This window comes from Mixophyes fleayi, chromosome 11 (genome assembly GCF_038048845.1).
Source record: "Mixophyes fleayi isolate aMixFle1 chromosome 11, aMixFle1.hap1, whole genome shotgun sequence".
NCBI classification, from domain to species: domain Eukaryota; kingdom Metazoa; phylum Chordata; class Amphibia; order Anura; family Limnodynastidae; genus Mixophyes; species Mixophyes fleayi.
In genome coordinates this window covers 18,382,637-18,406,887 of record NC_134412.1, presented here as the reverse complement: position 1 = coordinate 18,406,887, position 24,251 = coordinate 18,382,637, and the positions used below count along the sequence as shown (strand labels likewise).

The 24,251-nt window shown below is 41.9% G+C and overlaps 1 protein-coding gene across 5 annotated transcripts in view; it reads right to left on the bottom strand.

Annotated features, from left to right (window-relative positions):
- Nucleotides 1–940: 940 nt before the first annotated feature.
- Nucleotides 941–24,251, bottom strand: part of LOC142107480 (cell adhesion molecule CEACAM1-like) — a 205,806-nt gene continuing 182,495 nt past the window's right edge. For 2 of the 5 annotated variants that reach the window (XM_075190919.1, XM_075190918.1), the window contains exons 10-15: nt 15,053–15,319; nt 12,238–12,303; nt 9,791–9,934; nt 7,290–7,351; nt 3,802–3,834; nt 947–1,654 (exon numbers count right to left, since the gene is read on the bottom strand). In XM_075190919.1, coding sequence (XP_075047020.1) covers nt 1,577–1,654; nt 3,802–3,834; nt 7,290–7,351; nt 9,791–9,934; nt 12,238–12,303; nt 15,053–15,319 — 650 coding nt within the window. In that variant the 3' untranslated portion in view covers nt 947–1,576. Of the gene's footprint in view, nt 1,655–3,801; nt 3,835–7,289; nt 7,352–9,790; nt 9,935–12,237; nt 12,304–15,052; nt 15,320–24,251 lie in introns of all 5 variants that reach the window. The other 3 variants (XM_075190924.1, XM_075190917.1, XM_075190921.1) reach the window with 3 other exon arrangements.

Sequence of the window (24,251 nt, the reverse complement as noted above, 5' to 3'; positions counted from 1 at the left end):
ACAATGTTGTACTATTTGACCAGTAATATACTTTATTTAGTAATAATGCAATTGCACTAGAGCGTTGCACCATTTGAGTACAGAGTCTTTTCCGGACCCCAAATAGCCAGCATAATTATCATTATCAGGTTCGGCTGAATCTCCTCCTTTGACTCTACTCCAAATGCCTGATGGAATTCTACAGCGGATAGACAGCATTTCCTGCACTACTTCCTGCACAGATTGCTAATCCAACTACAGAGGTTGTACTGACCATTTATGCAAATTAAATATTATAACTGATACTAGTACTTGCCACACAGCACCCAATAATTCATTTGTGTTTTATATTAACTTAAAACTATCACATGATATTCAGATATGTGAACAGCTATACTGCAAATTTAGTAAAATAAAAATATTTATAATCCATACTTACATTAGCGGTGTATAATGCTGCTAAATTACTAGTGGTCCCTCCTATTTTTAGGGGATGCCTTCTGTCAATTGGTTACTTAAGTCTACATGATCAAGCATAAATCTGCATATAATGGGTTACTAACACCAATATTACACAATGCACAAAATTAAACACTTGTTAATGTATTATAAAATATGTTTTGTTCAACAAATTAAGGTTCCTCTGTTACAAATCACTTCTCTAAAGTGCCACAAAATTTAGTTTTGTTGATTTTTTTTGTTAACAAAATCAATATTGTGACTTGCAAAATAGAATTATTTTTAGTACAAACCACCAAAACGGTAAGGAAACACTACACAATCATCATCACATTGCACCCTGGAACCTCTACCAAATTCTAAAAACCAGGAGCGGATCTCCTACCATTCCTTTTCGTCAGCAAGAGAATCTCACCAACACAAGAGCTGACAGTCTAACCCACTTTATTCAATTGTCCGATTAGAAGTATAGATTGAACCAGAAGGGTGACAGGTATAGTAAAAGATAAAAAAAAATGAAACTATTAGATGACCAGTCGATAAGGGAGAGGCTATAGTCATCCTTAATTAATGTTATGTTGTGTATTGTTAGCTCGATAATGGGGTTGTCTATGGCCCTCTCGACCATGATACTACTGTGACCTTTAAGACTAAAATAGACGAGATGACCAACATTGGGTTAGATACAAACACCAACCATTTATTACCTAAAGATTTAATAACATGAAGTTTATCCTGAGGAACAGATGACAGATCCTATACTTAACACGGTCATGACAATGAAACCAACGTAAAAATAAAACAGGTGCCAATCCACAAGCAATTCTTATTTCTGCAGAGCTGTCCAAGGCCGAGGAGGGGGAGGGGCTTGGTGATTTGGGGCAGAGCTTCACTGCTCAGGGGTGGGGTTTCAGCAGATCAGAACGTAGTCTGAGTGGGTTGGGGGTGTGGCCTAAAATGTCCCGATTTCCAACTCAATATGTAAGACAATGGCTGACAGTAAATACCATGAAAGGTAACATTGACAAACTAAAAGGGATGGGTTATTGTGCTGCCAACCATTTACTTCCTCAGAGAGTTAGTAAAAACTGGAAATCTAGGTGTGAATAAAATAATAGTGCACTAGCATCCCGGCGTGTCAAAGAATGGTGACGTAATTAATGTAGTCTTGTCCATCCAGCTCGTTGTACACACCCTCTGACTGAAACTGAAGACACTATAAGACATAAGTAAAAAAAATATTGTAAGTTTTGCTGTTTACATTTGCTCAAACCTCAGCATATATAAAACACTATAACGATCTGTGTATTTTGCAGACATGCACTTAAATAAAAGTATAGTTGCAGATTTATGGAGAGGAGGTTGTGCTATGTGCTCTGCAGGATACTAATTGCATTTTTGTTGAATGGTTTCCTTTTCCATATATAACATTAACATGTAGTATCACCTGCAGTATAGCATGAAGGAGGATATACATTACACAGATCAGGTTCAGGGAGTGTCTAACTGAATTAATGTATAATACAGAGAGTTACTCATAGCACTGATCTGTATGGATGTTTCTGGAGCACACATCATACGGAGCTTCCTGGATAACAGTGCCCCCACTAGGAGATTGCCTATTATTGCACCCTAAACTTCTACAGATACATATTGGGCAATGGAATGTCTGTGTAATATCCATTACAATGTGTTCTTAGCACTATGGGTGCAATGTTTCTAGCAATGGTTTTTCTGTTCAGTTTGTCTGACAGAAAGGTCTGGAGCTAGCATTGGGCAATCGGTGTTTTGTTATGATAAATTGGTTCTTGATGCAATGATGCAACATTGGGGATTGTTCAATTTTGCTGACAAAGGGGCCATGAACTAAATAATAATGAGAACTGAATTCTGGTATACTCAGAGGTGGGAGTTCCAACACTGCTACTCTGTCTAGGGCCCCATTTGATCTAAATCCTGCTCTTAGTTTCAGGAATTATTATTATTATTAATTTTTATTTATAGGGCGCCACTAGGTATCCGTAGCGCCGTACAGGGACAAACAAAGTACAATACAAGGTGAGACAGCACGATACAGTAAACAAAATGCACAGTAACTCCGAGATCTCAAAGCACAGCTAGAGGGGCGGGTGGAGGGGAGAGGGGAAGGTCCCGCATACGTCGGAGCCCAAGAGGGCACGGAGGGCAGGGAAACCCCCAGAGAGGAGAGGAGGGAGCAAGAGGGAATGGGGAGGAGGAGGGCAAGGTAGCTGGAGAGCAGAGTTAAAAGTGGTGAAGACAGGAGGAGAGATGACCCTGCTCGAAGGAGCGTACAATCTTAGGGGTGGGGTAGACAGACAGAGAGACACGAGGGAGGGAGAGAAGGAGGATAAGGGAAGGGGAGTGAAGGGAAAGAGGCAGAAGATCTGGTAGGGAGTTAAGTGGGAGACTGGAAGGCTTTAAGAAAAAGGTGGGTTTTTAGAGCCCGTTTGAAACTGGACAGATTAGGGCAGGTTCTGATAGAGGGAGGGAGCTTGTTCCAGTGGAGGGGGGCAGCGCGGGCGAAGTCTTGGATACGCGCATGGGAGGAGGTGATCAGGGGAGAAGAGAGGCGACGGTCATTGGCTGATCGGAGAGGGCGGGAAGGAGCATGAATAGAGAGGAGGGTGGAGATGTAGGGTGCAGTGGAGTTGGCGAGGGCCTTGTAAGTAAGAGTGAGAAGCTTGAAGAGGATTCTGAAGGGGAAGGGGAGCCAGTGAAGGGATAGGTAGAGGGGGGAGACAGACGCGGAGCGGCGAGAAAGGAAGATAAGCCTAGCGGCTGCGTTAAGAACAGATCGAAGGGGAGCGAGATGAGATTGGGGCAGGCCAGTAAGGAGGAGGTTGCAGTAGTCCAAGCGGGAGATGACTAGAAAGGACAATTTCACTTCAGAGTGGTCCTCAGACAAGGATTTTGCCTGCAACCGGGGTAAGGACATTGTTGACTGGCGTCCTGAAGATGAACTTCTCATTAACATGTAATATTTTTATACTATTTCCAGATCTCACAGAATTCCAAGCTGCCTCTTAATAACTAAGACCTTGCAATGAGTGTACTTTGTTCCTTATTATACCTAAGTTTGGGGTGCCTGGGTTTGGTTTGGCATCACCGGAGACAACGTGTGATGGCTGAAGCAGCCTCACCTAGTGGTTTGGTGAGTGTAGGTCTGTAGAAAGAGACTGATGCACCGGACAGGGCGATAATATGAGAAGAGAGTGGAGGAAGTGAGGATAAGAAGAGGATTGGGTTGAGGGCGTTCGAGTGTAGCTGTGTATTCTTACATATGGGTGCAAGTGTAACTCTTGTCCTAAGCAGGGTCTACACATACATTTCCAGAGGTCTTACCATGTATGAAGGGTCTTCTTTTGACTTCTGAGGCTAAAGAAAGAAAGATAATCATTAGCATCTACAAGTCCTTTACAATGTGATTGCTTTGAGAAGGGTTCTCCTCCCTCTTGCCTTAGGTGTCCTAACCATTTTTTCAAGGCATTCTGTATAGGATTAGGCCTCACTCTAGATCAGTGTTTCCCAAACCCAGTCCTCAGAATCCCTAACAGTGCAGGATTTCCAGGTGACAAGTGATATAATTATACCACCTGTGGATCTGTTAGTAATGATTACACCTGTGCTCCAGCAGGGAGATATGGAAAACCTGCACTGTTACGGATCCATGAGGACTGGGTTTGAGAAACACTGCTCTAGATGAACATACAACTCATTTAGATTATATAGAATAATTTTTTTCTGCACAGTAGTTTTTTTTTTTTTTGCCGCAATGAAAATCACATATCGCCTGAAGGTATCAAAAAAATATATCACTGATGTGTTTTCAATTCCATTTGTTATTAAAAAAAAATAACTTTTATATGTTGATATTTACATACATTTACAAAAAATATTCATTTAGTTTAATCATTAAACATTACTACATTAAAAAAAATAATTGAATGATTTTGTAATGTTAACATCATCTGTCATGTTCTTGCTAATAAAACATACCCCTGGCTGTAACTACTTTAAAGTGTAAGGCAGTGTAATGACAAGCCCTACCGCCAGTGAAAATGGGGGTCTTCACCCCTTCATAAATAGACCCAAGGGTGTAACAATCTCTTTTCAGGTTCAGCTATCTATTTAGATCTCACATGTTTATCCTGTCTAAAGTGACAAAGCCTTAAATAAAATAAAAAAATGTAAATAGTGTTTACTTAATTTTATTCTCGATGTGTGAAAAAAACAACAAAACCAGAATAGATCATATAATTAAAACTGATATACATTTCAAAAGTCTGAAACAAGGGTATACTAATGTATGGTATATGCAACTTTCACAACACCTATGACCACCGTAAACACAATAGTGCTTACAATATCTAAAAAGTTCTAGTGAGCCACAAACTCATATATGTTTTAAAGCACACACTCTAGATCATTGGAAAATAATCCTAAACTTTTTTTTTTACTACAAAAATAAAATTCCGTGTTCAATTCTGTGCAAAAAATTAAAATCTATAATAAAAAAAAAACCACTTACGGCAGAATCTCTCACACATACCTTATATAACAAACAGACAACCCACAAAATAGGAAAACTACACCATGTGAAGAAAGCGCATATGTACATGTGCAGGGGGAGAATATACATGTAAGACCTTCTCGCTTAAATGAGGACTTGTTTAAGGTGTTACTGGTGAGCGATGAGGTTATCTGGTGTAGGAAGTACAGTGGATTTCGGAGCTTTGGTCGATGGGACGGGTATCATGGGTGAGGGGGCTGAATTAGATGGTTGAGGCTTCGCAGATCCAGTCAAAATAAATCAGTGCTTGAGGGGATAAGACAAACCTTATCACACCGATGGTGAAGATGAAATCTCAATTTGTTTTTTTACACAACCCATAAAGGTGCAATGAAAAATGAGCAAAGATTCTTTACCGTAACAGCCAGCAATGTGCAGCGATCACAGTGATGATAATTGAATCGCCACCTATCGTTACTATTCTATTCCAAAACTAGATCCTTACAGCCATGAAGCCAGAAGTATCATGAAAGCATAAAAAGCTATTTATTGCAGCGAGAACACAATCCAGGTAATGCAAGGTAAACACTGACCAGGCCAGGCTTGGTAAATAAATAGACATCCTGGTGTGACATGATAACAAGTGAATGATAATGAAAACAACACAGCAGGTACAGGTAACTTAGCTATTATTATTATTATTATTATTATAATTAATTTTTATTTATAGGGCGCCACAAGGTGTCCGTGGCGCCGTACAGGGACAAAAACGAATTACAATACAAGGTGAGACAGCACAGTACAGTAAACATAAAGCACAGTAACTCAGTAAGCTCAATGCACAGCTAGTGAGGGCGGGGGGAGTATCCGCAAATGACGGGGCCCAAAAGGAGGGCGAGGAAGACAGGGAGACCCCAGAGGGGGGAGGAGGGCCCTCGAGGAGGAGGGCAAAGTAGCTGGACAGCAGAGTTAGAAGTGGTGGAAACAGGAGGAGAGATGGCCCTGCTCAGAGGAGCGTACAATCTAAGGGGAGGGGTGGACAGACGGAGAAACACAGGGGAGAGAGGGAGAGTAGAGGGACGGAGGCAGGGAAGGGGAAAGAAGGGGGAGAGGCAGAGGATAAGGTAGGTAGTTAAGTGGGAGACTGGAAGGCTGAATAAAGATTAACAGCGAGGACCAGGAATTCACAGTAACTGTAGATTAGCAGTATGTCCAGGAATAAGACAGATATCAGGTTAACATCCTGGTGACTATGTACAGTTGAGTAGTAAATGGTTGCTGAATAGCAGGTACAGACAAGAGCAAGGATTTCACAGGAACAGAATGTAGCAATACAGATAGTTTAAGGGACAAACAAACCAACAATGACCAGCAAGGTGCATGGGGAGAAACAGGCATAAATAATCAGTGACACAGGTGTGGTAATTAACAAGGAACAGAAGATTAACTCCTGCCAGTGAGGAGAAAATGTCCATGGTAGAACGGCAGCACCTCTGGTGGCATAGAGGTACTGCAGCCAGGTAAAAAACAATGGCAAAGACTTAACTCAGATTCCTAACACCTATAAGTATAGCAACAAAACTTGGGTTAGGTCCCCACCCCACTATTAGAAGAGGGAGACTACCTTAATAATTAGTCCACTGTGGGGGCAGGGAGTTATTTATTTTAATTATCTTTTTTTAATAAACTTTTTTTTATACCGTTTTGTTTCCCTGTTCCTTCTGTGGCTGAGCAGCACTGTTATTTTTCATAAAAGGTTCCCTTGCATAGGCAGGGGGTGACTGATCAGATTTGGTGGCTTCTGGAGTCAGCCCTGGCAACTTTGAACAGGAAACACTCCCAATATGATGTATTCCATGTTAATTAGCAGACATTCTTGGTTGCAGGGAAAGCCCAGAAGTTCTCTGCAAGCCATAAATTGCTGCAAATTAGTTTAGCTCACAAAATAATGTTAATATTACTGATGCAGCTTTATTATATTAATATTAAGTGTGAAAATCCCAATCACAGGAACAGAAGTGATAAAGGTGAAGGATGGGAATAAATGCCATAAATACAATATAAACACTATTTAGAACGGCATAGTGTAGCACAGAGAGAACCAACATACTACACTCATACCTCTTAGTAGACTGTTCCATGCTGGGGCTTGTGAGCTATAAAAGGAACACATATCCACGCAGTGTGAAGAAAGGACAGATCTATTCCATGCATCTATAGAAGAAAACCCCTTTCACATGTAGCCCGACACTCCAGCCCTGTCCTAGTCCAAAAATCTATTGATCTAGTGCTCGGTACCATCACCTCATAGATTACTTACCATTGGCTGATCCAGTACGTTGTCATATATGGCGTATGAATCTCGTATGACACTGGGGGAACCTAAAATGAAAACAAAATCATGTCAAATAACAATATATTATTATAAACAATTCCTAAAGAAGTAAATTCTACAAGTGAGTCCAAGGCTGGTGACCTACTGACGCTAAGAAAACACACGGAGCACAAGCCAAATGCGTATCACATGCAGTAGTGGTGACCAGCATTTGTGGTCGGAGTGGGGGTTAGTTCAGGTAATAGAGTAGGCAGCATCCAAAAAAATGTTGCTATAGTGCAAACGCTGCCTACTGCAAGTGCTAGTAGGCATGAGGTTTTATTCCCATACATACTTACATGGCTTTACCAGAGTTAAAAATTGCTAGTAAACATGATTTTCTAACCAGTGGGCAAGGGGCATTAGATACAACTTTACTGGGGAGGATTATTTGGTTTTGTGTAAATGCAGATTTATTTTACTTAGATCACTGTAGTGACCGTCTTCTTTATAGAATTTGTAAACACAAGTTGGATACATAGTTCATAATTCATTACGGAAACTGACCACCAGAGGTCCCCCTTTAATTACAATTGGATAGGGGGGTTTTAGTGCACGAGGTGGACATTTAAGACTTCTGGGGAATGATATTTGAGCACCCTGGCTATGATCTGTGCTGAGATTTTTTGAATTACTGTCCTGCATTGAAAGAGTTAAAGAACAACTAACCCTGTGAATGTGATTATGTTGATGATTGATTTGATGGATTGCGTCTCATTGGTGATTGACGGCCATTAGATATGGGGCTTTCCCCCTTTTTCATTTTAAATGTTTGGAGAAACTTACGTCTGGAGGGAGATGTCCTAAATTGGCTACCTCTAGTATACCTGGGATTGCTAGGAGGTGAGTAGGGTCCGTTCTGTGTTATTCTGTTTCCAGAGTAAAATGTAGACTCTCTCAAACACCAAGTTCTTTATCCAACAACCATCATACACCAAGTTCTTTATCTGAAAACCATTGTACACTAAGTTCTTTATGCGACAACCATCGTACACCAAGTTCTTTATGCGACAACCATCGTACACCAAGTTCTTTATGCGACAACCATCGTACACCAAGTTCTTTATCTGACAACCATCGTACACCAAGTTCTTTATCTGACAACCATCGTACACCAAGTTCTTTATCTGACAACCATCGTACACCAAGTTCTTTATCCGACAACCATCGTACACCAAGTTCTTTATCCGACAACCATCATACACCAAGTTCTTTACCCGACAACCATTGTACACCAAGTTCTTTATCCGACAAGCATCGTACACTAAGTTCTTTATGTGACAACCATCGTCCACCAAGTTCTTTATCCAACAACCATCATACACCAAGTTCTTTATCCAACAAGTATCGTACACCAAGTTCTTTATTCGACAACCATCACACACTAAGTTCTATATCCAACAACCATCGTACACCAAGTTGTTAATCCAACAACCATTGTACACCAAGTTCTTTATCCAACAAGTATCGTACACCAAGTTCTTTATCCGACAACCATCACACACTAAGTTCTATATCCAACAACCATCGTACACCAAGTTGTTTATCCAACAACCATCATACACCAAGTTCTTTATCCAACAAGTATCGTACACCAAGTTCTTTATCCGACAACCATCACACACTAAGTTCTATATCCAACAACCATCGTACACCAAGTTGTTTATCCGACAACCATCGTACACCAAGTTCTTTATCCGACAACCATTGTACACAAAGTTGTTTATCCGACAACAATCGTACACCAAGTTCTTTATCCGACAACCATCGTACACCAAGTTCTTTATCCGACAACCATCGTACACCAAGTTCTTTATCCGACAACCATCGTACACCAAGTTCTTTATCCGACAACCATCGTACACCAAGTTCTTTATCCGACAACCATCGTACACCAAGTTCTTTATCCGACAACCATCGTACACTAAGTTCTATATCCAACAACCATCGTACACCAAGTTGTTAATCCAACAACTATCGTACACCAAGTTCTTTATCCAACAAGTATCGTACACCAAGTTCTTTATCCGACAACCATCGTACATCAAGTTCTTTATCCGATAACCATCGTACACCAAGTTGTTTATCCGACAACCATCCTACACCAAGTTCTTTATCCGACAACCATTGTACACCAAGTTCTTTATCTGATGCCTGACCCTTGACTTAGGATGTAATATGGTCTACAGTTAATCTTAACTCTATTTGTAGTTTTAAAGACATTACATTTCACATGGACTAAAGCACCTAATGCCCAATCATTATCTATATACCTAATATTTGTTTACACACCAAATATGGACACCCCATTTAAAGTCAATTCCTATGTTCATGTCAAGAAGAGTTGTGTAGCTGGAACCTCTCTGCAGGTCTTATGCATTATTTAACACATGAGGCACCTCCTAAATTATTGCATTCTAACCTCGGTATTTGTGTTTTCTCCTCACCTGTCATCACCTCTCTGGCAGGAAAGACGCATCTCCTGTACAGTAGGAAGCTCACACTGATGATCAGTAAAATTGCCAGAATTGTCCCACTGATGAGTCCTGCTGTGATTGCAGTGTTGGTATGAGCAGAGTATTCAGAAGTATCTATGATGGAAGACAAACATTGAGTATATAACCGTTCTGTAGAACCCAAAGCTCCTGCATTCCAATTTGTTTATTTTTAATAAGCTTAACCAGAACATATATGAAATATAAGCTTTGGGTAGGGGGAACGTGTCATGAAAACCTAAGACGGTGGGCGCATATTTTGAGAGCTCTGCTTGGGCGATTTACAAATCTCACATCATCGAACTGCTGTCGTCAGTTTTGTATCCTAATTTAATAGAAATCTACGGGTTATACTTTGGGCTACCTGCTGTGCTAATCACCGTAGTGCCAGGATCGCTCCTTCCCCCAGGAGCCGAGTCCCGTGCCACCTCCATGGTGTGGGAGTTCCCAACATCAGGCCTGATCGGCTCTGGCCAACTCTACCACATCCTGAGTCCATCTGGGGTATCGGCTTCATGACAGATGTGCCCTGAGTGAGGATCAGACCAGCCAGCTTTTACTGTCCAACATAGTTGATGAGGTTGAAAAAAAAAAAAGACACCAGTCTATCAAATTCAACCTATTTTGATCTCCTGCAGGGGAGGGTTGGCTAACTTTAGCCCATGTTGCAAGACTCGATCAGTAGCCTATTAGGAACATTTTAAAGGGATAAAAATGCAGGTGACCCTGTGACCCAGCCCAAAGTAGCCCACTGTGGGACCAGCCCGGGGGGAAGATTCCCCCCTGACCCGCAGCCCAGCCAGCCTTTGATCTCCTGTGATCCCTCAAAGTGACTTAGTGTCTTCGGAGCACTATGACTGCTGGCCAGAAAAGCCCAAGGTCAAGGCTGGAAAGAGACCCAATATGCCCTTCAGAACTATCTGCCTAAACTACACCTCTGGCCTCTACCTGCCCCAAGGACTGAACGTTGGACCTCAGCCAGATCACTGCAGCACCTTCTGACCTCACAGAGACTCGCATTTACCACCCGGTTGGGAGCATAAGTAGAGGTTACTCCCAGCACAGGTGTACCACCTATTCAGCGCTTCTCCTTTATTCTTCAGATCCCATCTCATGACCTGGAGAGCCTGAGATTCTACTATGTTTAAAGGGTTGAACCCTTAAAGTTCACCTGAAAAAAACAGATTGGTGGCCCCATTGATTACGGTTTAGACTTCCAGACAAAAATTCTCCTTGACTGTTTTTCTGATCACTATTTTGATCTTTTGCATAGCAGTCCTGGGGCTCTGAGGTGTGACCCCCACACTAAAATTCTAGAGGGCGACTCCGAAGACTTCTGCAGTGAGTAACAGCTAAAAAACTTTTCGCTGTCAACAACTTCTGATTATTAGTAAAGTTATACTTTAACACACCATCACTGATCAAACACTGTGTTTTTGAGACACTGCTGTCCTCTGGTGGCCACCAGCATATACTGCAATAACTCTTACCTACCAAATTCAGACATTCATCAAACAAGCTTTGTAAATCTAATGGAGAATCACCTGGATGTTATTATTTAATATTTTATTTATATAGCACCTATATGTTCTGCACTGATGTAGAAAAATATAGCTTGATTCAAGCATATCAGTCCCTGCCCCAGTAGATCTAGCAATCTGATTTCCCTGCCAAAAATATATACCAGGGTCAATTTAGTCAGAAGCCACTTAATTTACTACTATGTGCTTGAACAGTGGGAAGAAACTAGAGCACATGAGAGGTCCTACAAGAACTAATAAACTCCATGCAGGTAACACTCAATCTTTATATTGATAACTTACAGTGCTCCTCGCAGAGAAGTAACCAAGTCATAAAGATACAGCCCCATTCTGTCTGAATATAGACCGCTCTTTTCAACGAGTGGCTCATGTCACTGGTCAAAGGTAATGTGGAAGTAATCCAGCCATTGGTATAAGTAGAAGTAGGACCCAATGGATGTTTAGGAACAAACCAAAATAAAGACGGAGCAGCCCAGAGGTGATGCCACTCAGAATAAAACACTTTTACGGAGTTAAAGGATGTGCTTACTGTATGGGGTTGGTAAAGAGAATTACAGTCTGCTTACTGTAAACTAGTGCTAAGCTTTGTAAATCCCATGTGATCAGGGTGAAATAATAATAAAATAGAATTGATTTTACGTTGATAGCAGATATTTTGGCTAGGCTTTCCATAGCCAATAATCAGATGGATCTATACAGAAGCAGTGAGCAAGGCCCTTCCCTGATTTCAGCAGAACTACAATCATAGAATTGTGAAAACCATAGGGGAAGAGTAGTGTAATCAAACTCATTATGAGGGGCATTCAGTAAAGTATATATTGTACTGGATGTGAAGGCTATCTGCCCCCGGGGCCTCACCATTCAGGAATGTGGAGATGGTTTCATCAGTATTTAGCAGACTTTTATCTTCTTCTGTTTCCTCATCTAATAATTGAGAGATAGAAAGTTCAGCTTAGTAGCTTGTCTTGACAATACAGAGAGACCACAATACAATGCAAAGAACATCCATGTGACGCTCATATAATGCAGAGACCAGTGCACATACACAACCTCTGCTCAGGCTGCACTTTACACAGGTTTCATCCACCCACTCCACCATGTAAAGGACACGGAATACACACCTGAGAGTGGTTTACATATCCAGCCTGAGGTACCTGAATCCAGATGGATTTTCTCTCTGCTTCAACTACATGTCATCATCTTCTTCTTTTGTCTGCTAGAATGGATCAGTCCGTAGACCTCTTCATCAGCGCCATGGAAGGCGCTCACTAAGGCCCCTTTGCCCTCCTCCTTCATCCTCCTCCTCCTTCATCATCTATCCTCCTCCATCATCCACCTCCTTCTTACTTCTCCTCCTTCATCCTCCACCTTCATCCTCTTATCCTCCACCTCCTTCATCCTCTATCCTCCACCTCCTTCTTACCTCTCCTCCTTCATCCTCTTATCCTCCTCCTCCTTCATCCTCTTATCCTCCTCGTCTTTCATCCTTTATCCTCCACCTCCTTCTTATTTCTCCAACTTCATCCTCTTATCCTCCTCCTCCTTCATCCACCTCCTTCTTACTTCTCCTCCTTCATCATCTACCTCCACCTCCTTCTTCTATCCTCCACCTCCTTCATCCTCTTATCCTCCTCATCTTTCATCCTTTATCCTCCACCTCCTTCTTATTTCTCCTCCCTCATCCAACTCCTATATCATCCATCCTCCCTCATCCTGTATCCTTCACCTCCTTCATACTCTATCCTCCTCGTCCTTCATCCTCTATCCTCCACCTCCTTCTTACTTCTCCTCCCTCATCTATCCTCCACCTCCTTCTTACTTCTCCTCCCTCATCCAACTCCTATATCATCCATCCTCCCTCATCCTCTATCCTTCACCTCCTTCATCCTCTATCCTCCTCGTCCTTCATCCTCTATCCTCCACCTCCTTCTTACTTCTCCTCCTTCATCTTCTAACCTCCTCATCCTTCATCCTCTATTCTCCTCCTTCATCCTCTTATCCTGCTCTTTCTTCATCCTCTTATCCTCCTCCTTCTTACTTCTCCTCCTTCATCCTCTATCCTCCACCTCCTTTTTACTTCTCCTCCTTCATGCTCTATCATCCACCTCCTTCTTACTTCTCCTCCTTCATCCTCTATCCTCCTCGTCCTTCATCCTCTATCCTCCACCTCCTTCTTACTTCTCCTCCTAAATCTTCTATCCTCCTCATCCTCTATTCTCCTCCTTCATCCTCTTATCCTGCTCTTTCTTCATCCTCTTATCCTCCTCCTTCTTACTTCTCCTCCTTCATCCTCTATCCTCCACCTCCTTCTTAATTCTCCACCTTCATCCTCCTCCTCGTCCTTCATCCTCTATCCTCCACCTCCTTCTTACTTCTCCTCCTAAATCCTCTATCCTCCTCATCCTCTATTCTCCTCCTTCATCCTCTTATCCTGCTCTTTCATCATCCTCTTATCCTCCTCTTTCTTAATTCTCCACCTTCATCCTCCTCCTCTATCATCCACCTCCTTCTTACTTTTTCTCCTTCATCCTCTATTCTCATCCATCTTCCTTCATCCTCTATCCTCCACCTCCTTCTTACTTCTCCACCTTCATCCTCTATCCTCCTCATCCTTCATCCTCCTCCTTCATCCTCTTATCCTCCTCATTCTTCCTTCTCTACCTTCATCCGCTAGTCTCCTCCACCTTCCGTAATCACAATGCAGCTGGAATGGTACATGCACTGCACCACCCGGGACTCAGTAACTACGGGTGCTGAGTTCCTCCAATCGGGAATCAGCACACACTTTTCGGGCGCTCAGCCTCAGCTGACTCCACGCTTGTACTGTTTTCCTGCATATAGCAGGCTATCCAAGCTCTTTCCACAGTGTTCAGAGAGAAAAGCAGTGAATCAGGAACTTAACACTTATGTGTACTATGTGTAGGAAAACACAGAGGATAACATATGCCAATAGCCTTAGGGGTCTGAACCTCATTGGGCTGGGCAGCAGCAGCATGGGCTACAATGGTTATTGTTGGGAGATTTGAAAATACCTTTGAATCTGCTGGTGTGTGCGCGGGGCCTGATTTATTGGCGCTGGTCTAGAAAGCAAGTACCATAAAAAATATTACAAAGTACTGCAATTGCTATCATTTTGCCACCTTAGGTATTAGGATGGCGTACGTTTCTTTGGGACATATGGTGACTTATAAACCGCATGATCTTGACATATGTTGCACTCACCTGTAATTTTTCCTGCACCAGCTCCTTTGTTTAACAGGGGAATCCTCATGCAGTTAAGTGCAAATGGCACAATTGTGCTAAGTGGCAAGCTGATCTGTATGTGCCCTATCCACAAATACAGGCTCACTCACTTGTGTGTCCACGTTCTTTTTCCGGTCTTATAAAGTTATGAGCTTCTGTGACCCAACACTAAGTTAATTCTGAGCTTAGAGTACATGCAATATGATTAGATTTCTCCTCAGAATGGTGTGGCTATGGATTGGATGGAGTGGCTATGGATTGGATGGCGTGGCTATGGATTGGATGGAGTGGCTATGGATTGGATGGAGTGGCTATGAATTGGATGGCGTGGCTATCCAATAATAATTACAGTATGCATCTATTGTATATTCAGTGTCGTAAATGTTCAATGTTAATAATTTCATAATACTTTAAGTACATAATAACTTACATAAAACAGTCAGAGTGTAGACGTCACTGGTTCTTTTATTGACCAGATTCTCAGCTTCACACGTATATCCGCCTTTCTTTCTATGTTTAATGTTGGAGAATGTGATGCTCCTGTTATCTCCTGATATACCGTCTCCGTGTTGGAGGATGGCGTTGTCTCTGCTCCATGTTATCTTCTCAGCATTGGCTGACACACATGTAAGGGTGACCGTGTCGTTCTCCTGGATCTGAGAGTGAGAGGCTGCGATTGCTGGTTTACTGACCCGTTCTGTGGATGAAATAAATGGTCAGATTTCACGAAACATAGAATAGGTCAATAGTTCAAATAAATTTGGATTAGGTGCCCAAATGCACCTAGTTCTGCACTCAAGTGAAAAAATAAAAAGAGATTTAATTTTGTGTGATGGGACTATGTAAACAACCAGCATCAGAAGATCCAATAGTCTGCAAAATACTCCCAAAGACTCTCCACATCTGGTAGACCCTGTCAGTGGGAGCTGCCAAGGACCAGAGAGAAGTTCCCAAAAGACTTTGAATATGAACTAAACAACTTGCAATCAACTGGCACAGATGGACTCAAAAGGCCTGATATGGGCAACATTTATATTTGGACCTTCAGGCCCACCCCTAAACTGTCTAACCTGTCTATGCTACCAATATGGAAACGGAAAGACAATGACTCAGGAAATTAAACTTTTGGCATGAGTCTACACTTCGGGGGAGATTCAATTAGCCGAAAAGTGTCTCCAGAACGTCTGCAAGACACCTCGTGGCGGAGATTTGACGGTAATCTCCTCTCATTTTTCCTTGCACCTCTAAATGAGCGGAGATTTCTACTGTAATGTGCGCAGAGTGATGTCCGCCCGGCGCATCGCCGGTAATTGAATCTCCCCCTTTGAGTCAGAAAAAGTGGTTGAATACCACTACGGTATAAAGAACCCCAATCAGGGTTCTCCGTGTCACCACTCTGCACTGGCACGGCAGTTATCATATAGCCGTCCCGCGTGGCGCAGCGGTAATTGGACTACAAGATGTAAAGGGACAAGACTGCCGGAAAGAAGTCGGCGGGTCAAAAAAATAAAACGTTGTAAGAAAATATAAAGAAAGAAGAAGAAAGAAAAGTCAAGACACCGAACAGGAGAAGAGGCACCGTCAGATGGAGGGTTTGGAAGAGACGAAGATGACAGTGGCGGCAGGGAAACCTTGTCAGGGCTCGGAGCAACCATGCCAAGAAAAAAAAGATGGACAGAAGCGGAGGCGATGGCGAGGCCAGAGGAAGACAGCGACAGTCAGAGGACCAACAACGGGTACCTGTACGGGGCAGGGACGACCGGAGCCAGACCGAAGAGCTCAGGAGTTCGGAGGAAGAGTTTGACATGTGAGTGGGCAATTGGCGCAATTTGTGGTTATGCCCAATACTAATTTATTGATAATAATATACTTAATTTGTAAGTGACAATAGAGCAGCAGTAAAGCAATTAAAGGGTATGGAACATGAATTAATTTGATGCTAAAGGATGGGTATGACTTTCATCACACGAGAGGATAAGAACCCAGATTAAATCCATATTGGCAGAAAAAGAACAAATAAGATTATCTGTAACAAAGTGATACCCACCATATACTTGTAAGATAATTGAGGTTTGTTGCTCTGGTCTCTCGGTCTGTACCCTCACTATGTAATTACCCTGATCCACGAGACGAAGATCTGTGATCAGTAATGAGCCGTTCGTAAATGCAGCGGCTCGAGAAAAGTATTGTTTACCTTTTAGTACGCTGGAATTGCCCCTAGGTAAATATGTCAGTATTTGATATGGAGGACTTGTGTCTGGCCCTTTAAACCAAGTAAAAGCCAGAATCTTCCCAGTAATCCCAGTAACACTCAGAGTGACAGATTCCTGGATCACTGGATACTGAGGGATCAGCTGAATATTCATCATCCCACTGGTCAGATCCATCCACAGACTGAGGAGAGCTGAAAGAGAAAAATCCACACATCAAATATGGGTCTATGTCTGGATCTAGACCAGCCAACAATGCTGTAAAAACAATACGTTATACAATGAGATCTCTTCTATGACTAGATACAATTTATCCTTATATTGTATGTATTGTATATAATATCTTTAGAATAGCTTTTGAGAAACAGTGGACAGCTCTGGGGTATGATTATTATTATTATTATCATTTATTTGTTAGGCGCCACAAGGTATCCGCAGCGCTGCACACAGTACTAACAGTAGACTATACAGGTGAAACCATACAGAACAATGAACAAAAAGTACCAATACTTCAGAAACTCCGGCCAGTCATATGCAGTAAAGACGGAGCGGAAGAACAGGTATGGAGACAGGAGAGGAGGGGGCCCTGCTCATACAAGCTTACATCCCAAGGGAGGGTAAACAGACCAGGCACAAGAGGAGCCAGTTGAGGCAAGAGATAGAGAAGGGAGGACAAGCTAAAGGGAGATGATGGGGGTTAAGTAGATGGTTGGTAGGCTTTGAGGAAGAGGTGAATTTTGAGTGCACGTTTGAAGGAGCACAGAGTAGGAGAGACGGATGGAACGAGGGAGGTCGTTCCAGAGAAGGGGGGCTGCACTGGAAAAGTCTATAGATTACAGAGTAAAGCCAGTACTATATCTTATGGGATATAGAAGAGAAATGATACGTAAAATATATACAAATGTGTGTTTCGGTCACACCCACTGGAGATTATTACACACGGTCTACCACTGCTTATTAGCGTTGAGGTAGCATTTTGCTTTCCATAATGCATTGTGTTTTATTTGTGCATTATCTGTGTTTACCATGGGAAGCCTGCAGTGATCTCTAAACGCCAGTAACAGATGCATGTGAAATGCATTTGCAGTATGTTTTTATTAGTGTTTTTTAAATGCAAAAAAGACAGTGGGTATTGGGCAATGCCCACTGGTTCCGATTCAAGTGTCAGTAAGCCTTATTGGCAGGTACATAAAGGAAAAATATTTAGCATAGCAAAACAAGAAGTGTATTGGTAAATTATCCTCCCAAACGGAATGCTAGCATTATGCAAATATTGAATATCCCCACCAAGTTGGAGATGACAGTGTTACTGCTGTAGCTGAATATGAACATTAAAATACTATTACTACAATCAGGTGGCTGTCCAAAAATAACATGGGTTGCAGGAAGATTGGCGACAGTCAATATTCCTCAACCAGGATATTTAAGAATACGTCTTCTGCTAAATCAAAATGACAAATCGTAAATGCCGATATGTGACGTATTTTACATAAACTTGTTCTGCACATGCCCAGCACCGGACCACATGCCAGTGAACGCGGTAACAGCCAATTCATCTTTGAGCACAACGGAGACTGACGACAGCCAAGATGTAATCAATATACAGGGCATGACAAGCTCGTGCGCACACAGCAACGTCCGATTCAAGTTTTGGGCATCTCAACGGTACGTGTTTTTCAGTCGTATCGTTTGCATCGGCTGCAGGTCTGGTGTAAGTGCTGATTACTAGTGTTGACTGTCACATAGGCACGCTAGAACATGTGTTTGCAATCAGGAGCGACTGTAAAAATGCATTTTATGTACAGTAGACATTAAGATCACAATAGATGTGTTGCAGGGAAAAAAAGTTTTATGTTTTTTCATGAATTACTATATTAACAGGTGACAATCGTTGAATCTTTTTTTCCCGCTCGTTTCGTGTGCTTTAATGAATCCGGACCACTATGTCTATCTCATTTACTAAATAATAGGTACAAAGCAATGTAATGTTAAGGTGCATTGCAGAATTAATACAGCTAATTACAGAATATAGATAGGAATTTAGGTTAAATTTCTACTTTTATTTATGTTAAAAAAGTTTTTGACCCAAATGAGATATACAAATGAAGTGTAATGTGAAATGTTAGGATTTCGTAATTAAATATTTGCAGTGATAAAAGGTACTTTAAATCAAACCGGTATTTCTCTTCTCTCATCCAATATAATAATCTGATTGGGTGGTATTGCCAAGGGAATATAGGGAATGGATCTGAATATCAAAATGATTATAATAGCTGCATCTCAGCTGAAAGATCTCATTGGATACTGTTTGTAAAACATGTTTGCCAATAAAGTAAAATGTACCTTAAATTAAAAAAAATTAAAAAAATTATATAAAAAAAAAAATAGTAAGGGGCTCAAGTATTGGCCACATTGGCACTTTCAACAAAATAAAAGCTTTATATAACAGTGATCTTACTTAGGGTATGTCCATAGACCAGAGGTGCTAAAACTCGGCTTTCAAGAGCTAGCAACAGTTCATGTTTTCAGGATTTCTTTAATTATGGGCAGGTGAGTTAATCTATCTTACTGGATCAATTATTATACCATCTGTTTCTACAGAGATCCTGAAAACATGACCTGTTGGTAGCTCTTGAGGACTGGGTTTAAGAGTGACGACCATAAAAAAAAAATGCCTTCAATAGCAGTGATAGCAGGACAGCGACTAGCTTCAGTGGTGAATATTTGCTTTTTTTTGGTCTCTCCTCCTTAATCTGCCCTCCCGTCCCGATCTAACACTCTCCCATTCTCTACAGCTTCGTCAGTATCTTCTCTTGCAGCTGCCTCTTGCACTATCTTCTCTTGCAGCTCCCTGCAATACATCTATCATGATCCCATTACTCATTTCTCTTGTTGTATTGGCCTTGGGCTGCCTCTTACACTCTGCTCCTTCCCCCTTTTTCTTCCTACAGAATCACACTTACTCTAGTTTGGACCACTAGATAAGTCTATTATTTTTCTCTTCTATGTATGTATCCCTTTTCTGTTCTATCTTTACAGTGACTATCCACTGTTTCCTCTCTTTTTTTACGTCACCTTCCTTTTCTTCCTGGGTGCCAAAGGAAGAAGGCTTCGGGAAAATGGCGCCTGGAGTCCACAGACACGGACACAGCATGTTGTGCATCCCATAGTGTTCATTCAGAGATCTATTCCCTACAACAGGGCTTCCAATGACTGCCACCATCTGTGACACTAGCAGGGGAAGACCTTTCCGCCTAGAGTCACAAGGTTTCTGCCATAATGGGTGGATGCCGCTGCAAAATCAGCTGGCCAAGCAGTAAGAAACCAACAATATCCTATCACTGTGGTCTCTTAGACCATACCCCACTGTCGCCAATAACTGCAACCCACTACCGACAGAAATATATTACCAGGGCGTACAAGTTTACAGAGCGAGATTATTGTAAATGGGTGGAAAGAGGGCATATTTTCAGGGCGTTAGTTCTTAGCAGATGGGCGCAAGGCCATTTCCACTCCACAAAAGGACTTGAATTTTGCACCAACTCAGAACTGATTTCAGCACTTTCCATCGGACCCACATTGTGCCTCCGTGTTGCACATTAGCAGAGAACACATATCCAAGCATATTCTGAGCAACGTAACAATTTCACACATGTAGTAAAGACAATTCCCATCTACCCACACTCTCACGATTAGTAGAAGCGGAACAAAAGGAAGACAGCCAACCCATAAAGGTCTTTCAGCCTCTCTGCACATAAAGGCACACTTTTACTTTGCAGCGGTAGTTCCCGATAGTCCACCTTGAAGGGCACTGGTTGCAAAGCCAAAGTATATGACTTGCTGGGTATATGTGTGATGTTTGGAGGGGAGGGGTACTGTAGGTATGAGTGATGCTTAGAGGAGATCAATGTTTTCTATGTAACTCCCCTTTAATGCATTATTGTATTTGATGTCCCTTGAGTTAGGATCTTAAATTTTAAAAAGGGCTGCTGCAAAGGTGCTCTTTAATTTTTGGGTTCTGAGCCAATCCATCAATTAATATCGGTCTCCGAGCCTCACTGAACTTTTTCCAGCTACCATTACTTTTCCACTTTTTTAAAGGTAGATCATTTTTAATATACTGCTTTTATAATATTGTGTTTTCTAATACAGACATTTCTCCTTTTAATCCGTGAATTATACAGTATAATTACATTCACATATACAAATATTAGGACCATGAAAATATTTTTTTTTTAAACAATGTTAAAATGCATTAGTTTGGTGTACAATAAATACTGCTTTTGATATCTGGTAATTGTAGACTGATCACATGGAAGTGCCATTGCTGTGTGCCCCAGTATACAGTAAGCCCTGTCTATATGAATACTAATGTGGTATTGGAATTGAAGCACATTTGTGCTTAACTCCCGTTGTACCTTGATCTTCTCGTTTTTGGAGAGTAACTTCAGGGCAGGTAAGGTCCGTACATGTGCAATGAATTGAATAGGCTTTTCTCATGCAGTCAATTCTTTACAATAGCTAGAGTTTGCACACAAAAACCTACTTTTCTCTAGAGATGCTCGGGCTCGGTTTTCTGAAAACCGATCAAACCCGAACTGAGGTAATCCGAGTAGGCTCGTGAGACGGCTCAGTATTTTCGTGCATCCTCAGATCTGAATCGAGGCAAAACGACATTGTTGCGTTGTTGGATCTTGCGGGTTTTGGATACCATAACTACCTCCATCCCCAGGAGATCCAGCGCCATTGCTCACACAGAAACAGGGGTAGCAGTGTTCTTGTCACTCTCCAGTCTCCAGTGACATTGCTCAGTGCCATTGCTCACACAGAAACAGGGGTAGCAGTGTTCTTGTCACTTTCCAATCTCCAGTGACATTGCACAATGCCATTGCTCAAACAGAAACTGGGGTAGCAGTGTTCTTGTCACTCTCCAGTCTCCAGTGACATTGCTCAGTGCCATTGCTCACACAGAAACAGGGGTAGCAGTGTTCTTGTCACTTTCCAATCTCCAGTGACATTGCACAATGCCATTGCTCATACAGAAACAGGAGGGGTAGCAGTGTTCTTGCCACTTGACAAAAATTGACTGGAAATTAATGTTATTGAGGTTAAAAATTATGTAATTTTAGGGGGAAAAAATAGGGATTTTAGAAAAAAATAGGGATCCAAAAGCAAAACACGCGAGGGCGGTTTTGACAAAACCAAAACACAAAGCTAATCCAGATCAAAAACCAAAACCAAAACGGGGGTCAGTGAACATCTTTTCTTTTCTCCCATACAAAAGCAATAAGTCCCCCATTTTTGTGTGTGACGAGGGGGAATTGAATAGTCCACTATGTCACCAAATGCAAACGTGATATAAGAGATAATCATTCCTCCAGGTTATTAGAGCTGAGATGTTATAAGTTCAATAATAATAGAACATAGAAGCAGAAGCCACCTACATATATATTAAATAAAACAACTTTAAACAAAACATGTATACAACCTATATTTTATAACATGCTACAAAATGCTCAGAATCCCTCCGAATCTGTTTCTGATGGGTGCACACATTATCCCTTTATTAATCTACACTTCACCTGTCTATTGCACTCTGTTATCACCAAAATAACTTTTGTTAGACTGCATTATTCATAGAAACAAGAATACAAGTACACGTGTGAGTCTCTGTTATTGCATGTGTGTACCTTTGTATGTGTCCTGGATTACCTGCTATGATAGAGGCCCCCATGGCGTGGACCTAGGTTGCTGTAGTCGTCCTGATAGACATACTGTGCTGTAATATCTGTAGCTGCTGTGTTAGTCTCTGCACTGTGGTGATAACTGCTGTTAAAGGATGTTTCCTTATTGAGAATTTCCTCTTAATTATTCACCATGTCCTGCTTTACGTACTTAATTCAATATTATCAGCGTGAGGTTTTGCAGGCAGTATATCTGCTCCTTCTGATACCAGTGTATCCATATAAGAAGGTTACTAACAAATAGCATTGAAGGGCGATTTATCAAAGGGGCGAAAATCCTTATGAGCAGCAAAACCAGGATTGCTGGTGAAAACCATGCTGCCATTATATATTGCTGGACCTCGATAACGAAGGTTTCCTCGACTATTGTGGCGCTACTTGCACTGTCTCAATACCTGTTCTGCCAAGACAGTTCAAATCCAAGTGTATCCCAAGATACTTTTGAATTTGGATGTGGGTGTAAGTACGCTCTGCCTAAACTTTACTTGCCATATGCAGAGAGAACAAATTGTTGTATATTCACAAATGTCTGTTCAATAAAAGGTCACATCAGAACACAAAAAAAATGATAAGATAAATGAACAAATCTTAACAGTATAGTCATTAACAAAAATATGGATTTAATTTTTTGCATTTTACATTAAATACATAAATCAAGATGCCTTTAATACGTACTGTACATACGGCGCGTTTTTAAAGTCTATCTTCCTTGCATACACATGTGCTCTGTTAGCCTGTGGCAAACATATGTGTAGTTTTTAATACAAAAACTAGGCCATGTAAATAATCACTATCAGTCGGCACTTACACCTGTCCTCTAGGTGAGGAAAATGATAAGTCTGAAACCAAGCGTACTTGCAAGAAGCCCAGAACTTGAATTGTTGCAATCTGCATGAGCACGCCCTTACTGTACGCTATCCTCTGTGGGCTCAGGCTGTGCAGGTAGGTGTGTGGAGGTGTAAGCGGGCTGTGGGAGAAGTGAGAGGGGCTTTTGGGGGAGCTGTAGAGGGCACGTGGGGAAGTTACAGTGGCATGTTGGGGGCATGTGGGGAATTCTGCATGCAAGATGCATACCTCCCAAAATTTGGGTAGGCGGCATCAAGACAGGGGCCTGGCCAAGTAATGAAGGGGGCATGGCCACAGCCCGGTGGTGTGCTTAGCGCCTTTGAAGCGCAAGGCTACCCCATTCTCTCCTCCCCTTTAAACACCTACATTGTGCACAGCCATGCAGAACCGCAGTGAACAGACAATACCAACTTTCCCACCCGCAGACAAAGCTGTTATAATTAGGATGGTGGAACAGTGCTCCGAAATCGGGACTGTCCCACCTAAATTGGGACAGCTGGGAGGTGTGCATATGAGGGGCATGTGGGGAGGCCTGAGTGATAGTTTCAGAGTACATGTAGGGCACTTTGGAGCAAGTGGCATGTCTGAGTGGCACGTGGTGGAATTATGGAACAGGTGGGCCGCTGTGGATACATTTTGGGTGATGCGGGGGGTGCCAAAGTTGTTTTTTAAGCTATTTTGTTATTCTTGAAACTAAGAGTAATGTGCTACTCTTTTAGATGTTGGAGGGTCACACATGCGGCCCTTAAAGTACATTGGATTGCCCAGCACTCGTATAGAATGTTTCCTGGATTCCTTGTTATTAGAGTCCCTCTTGGCCTGGTCCTAG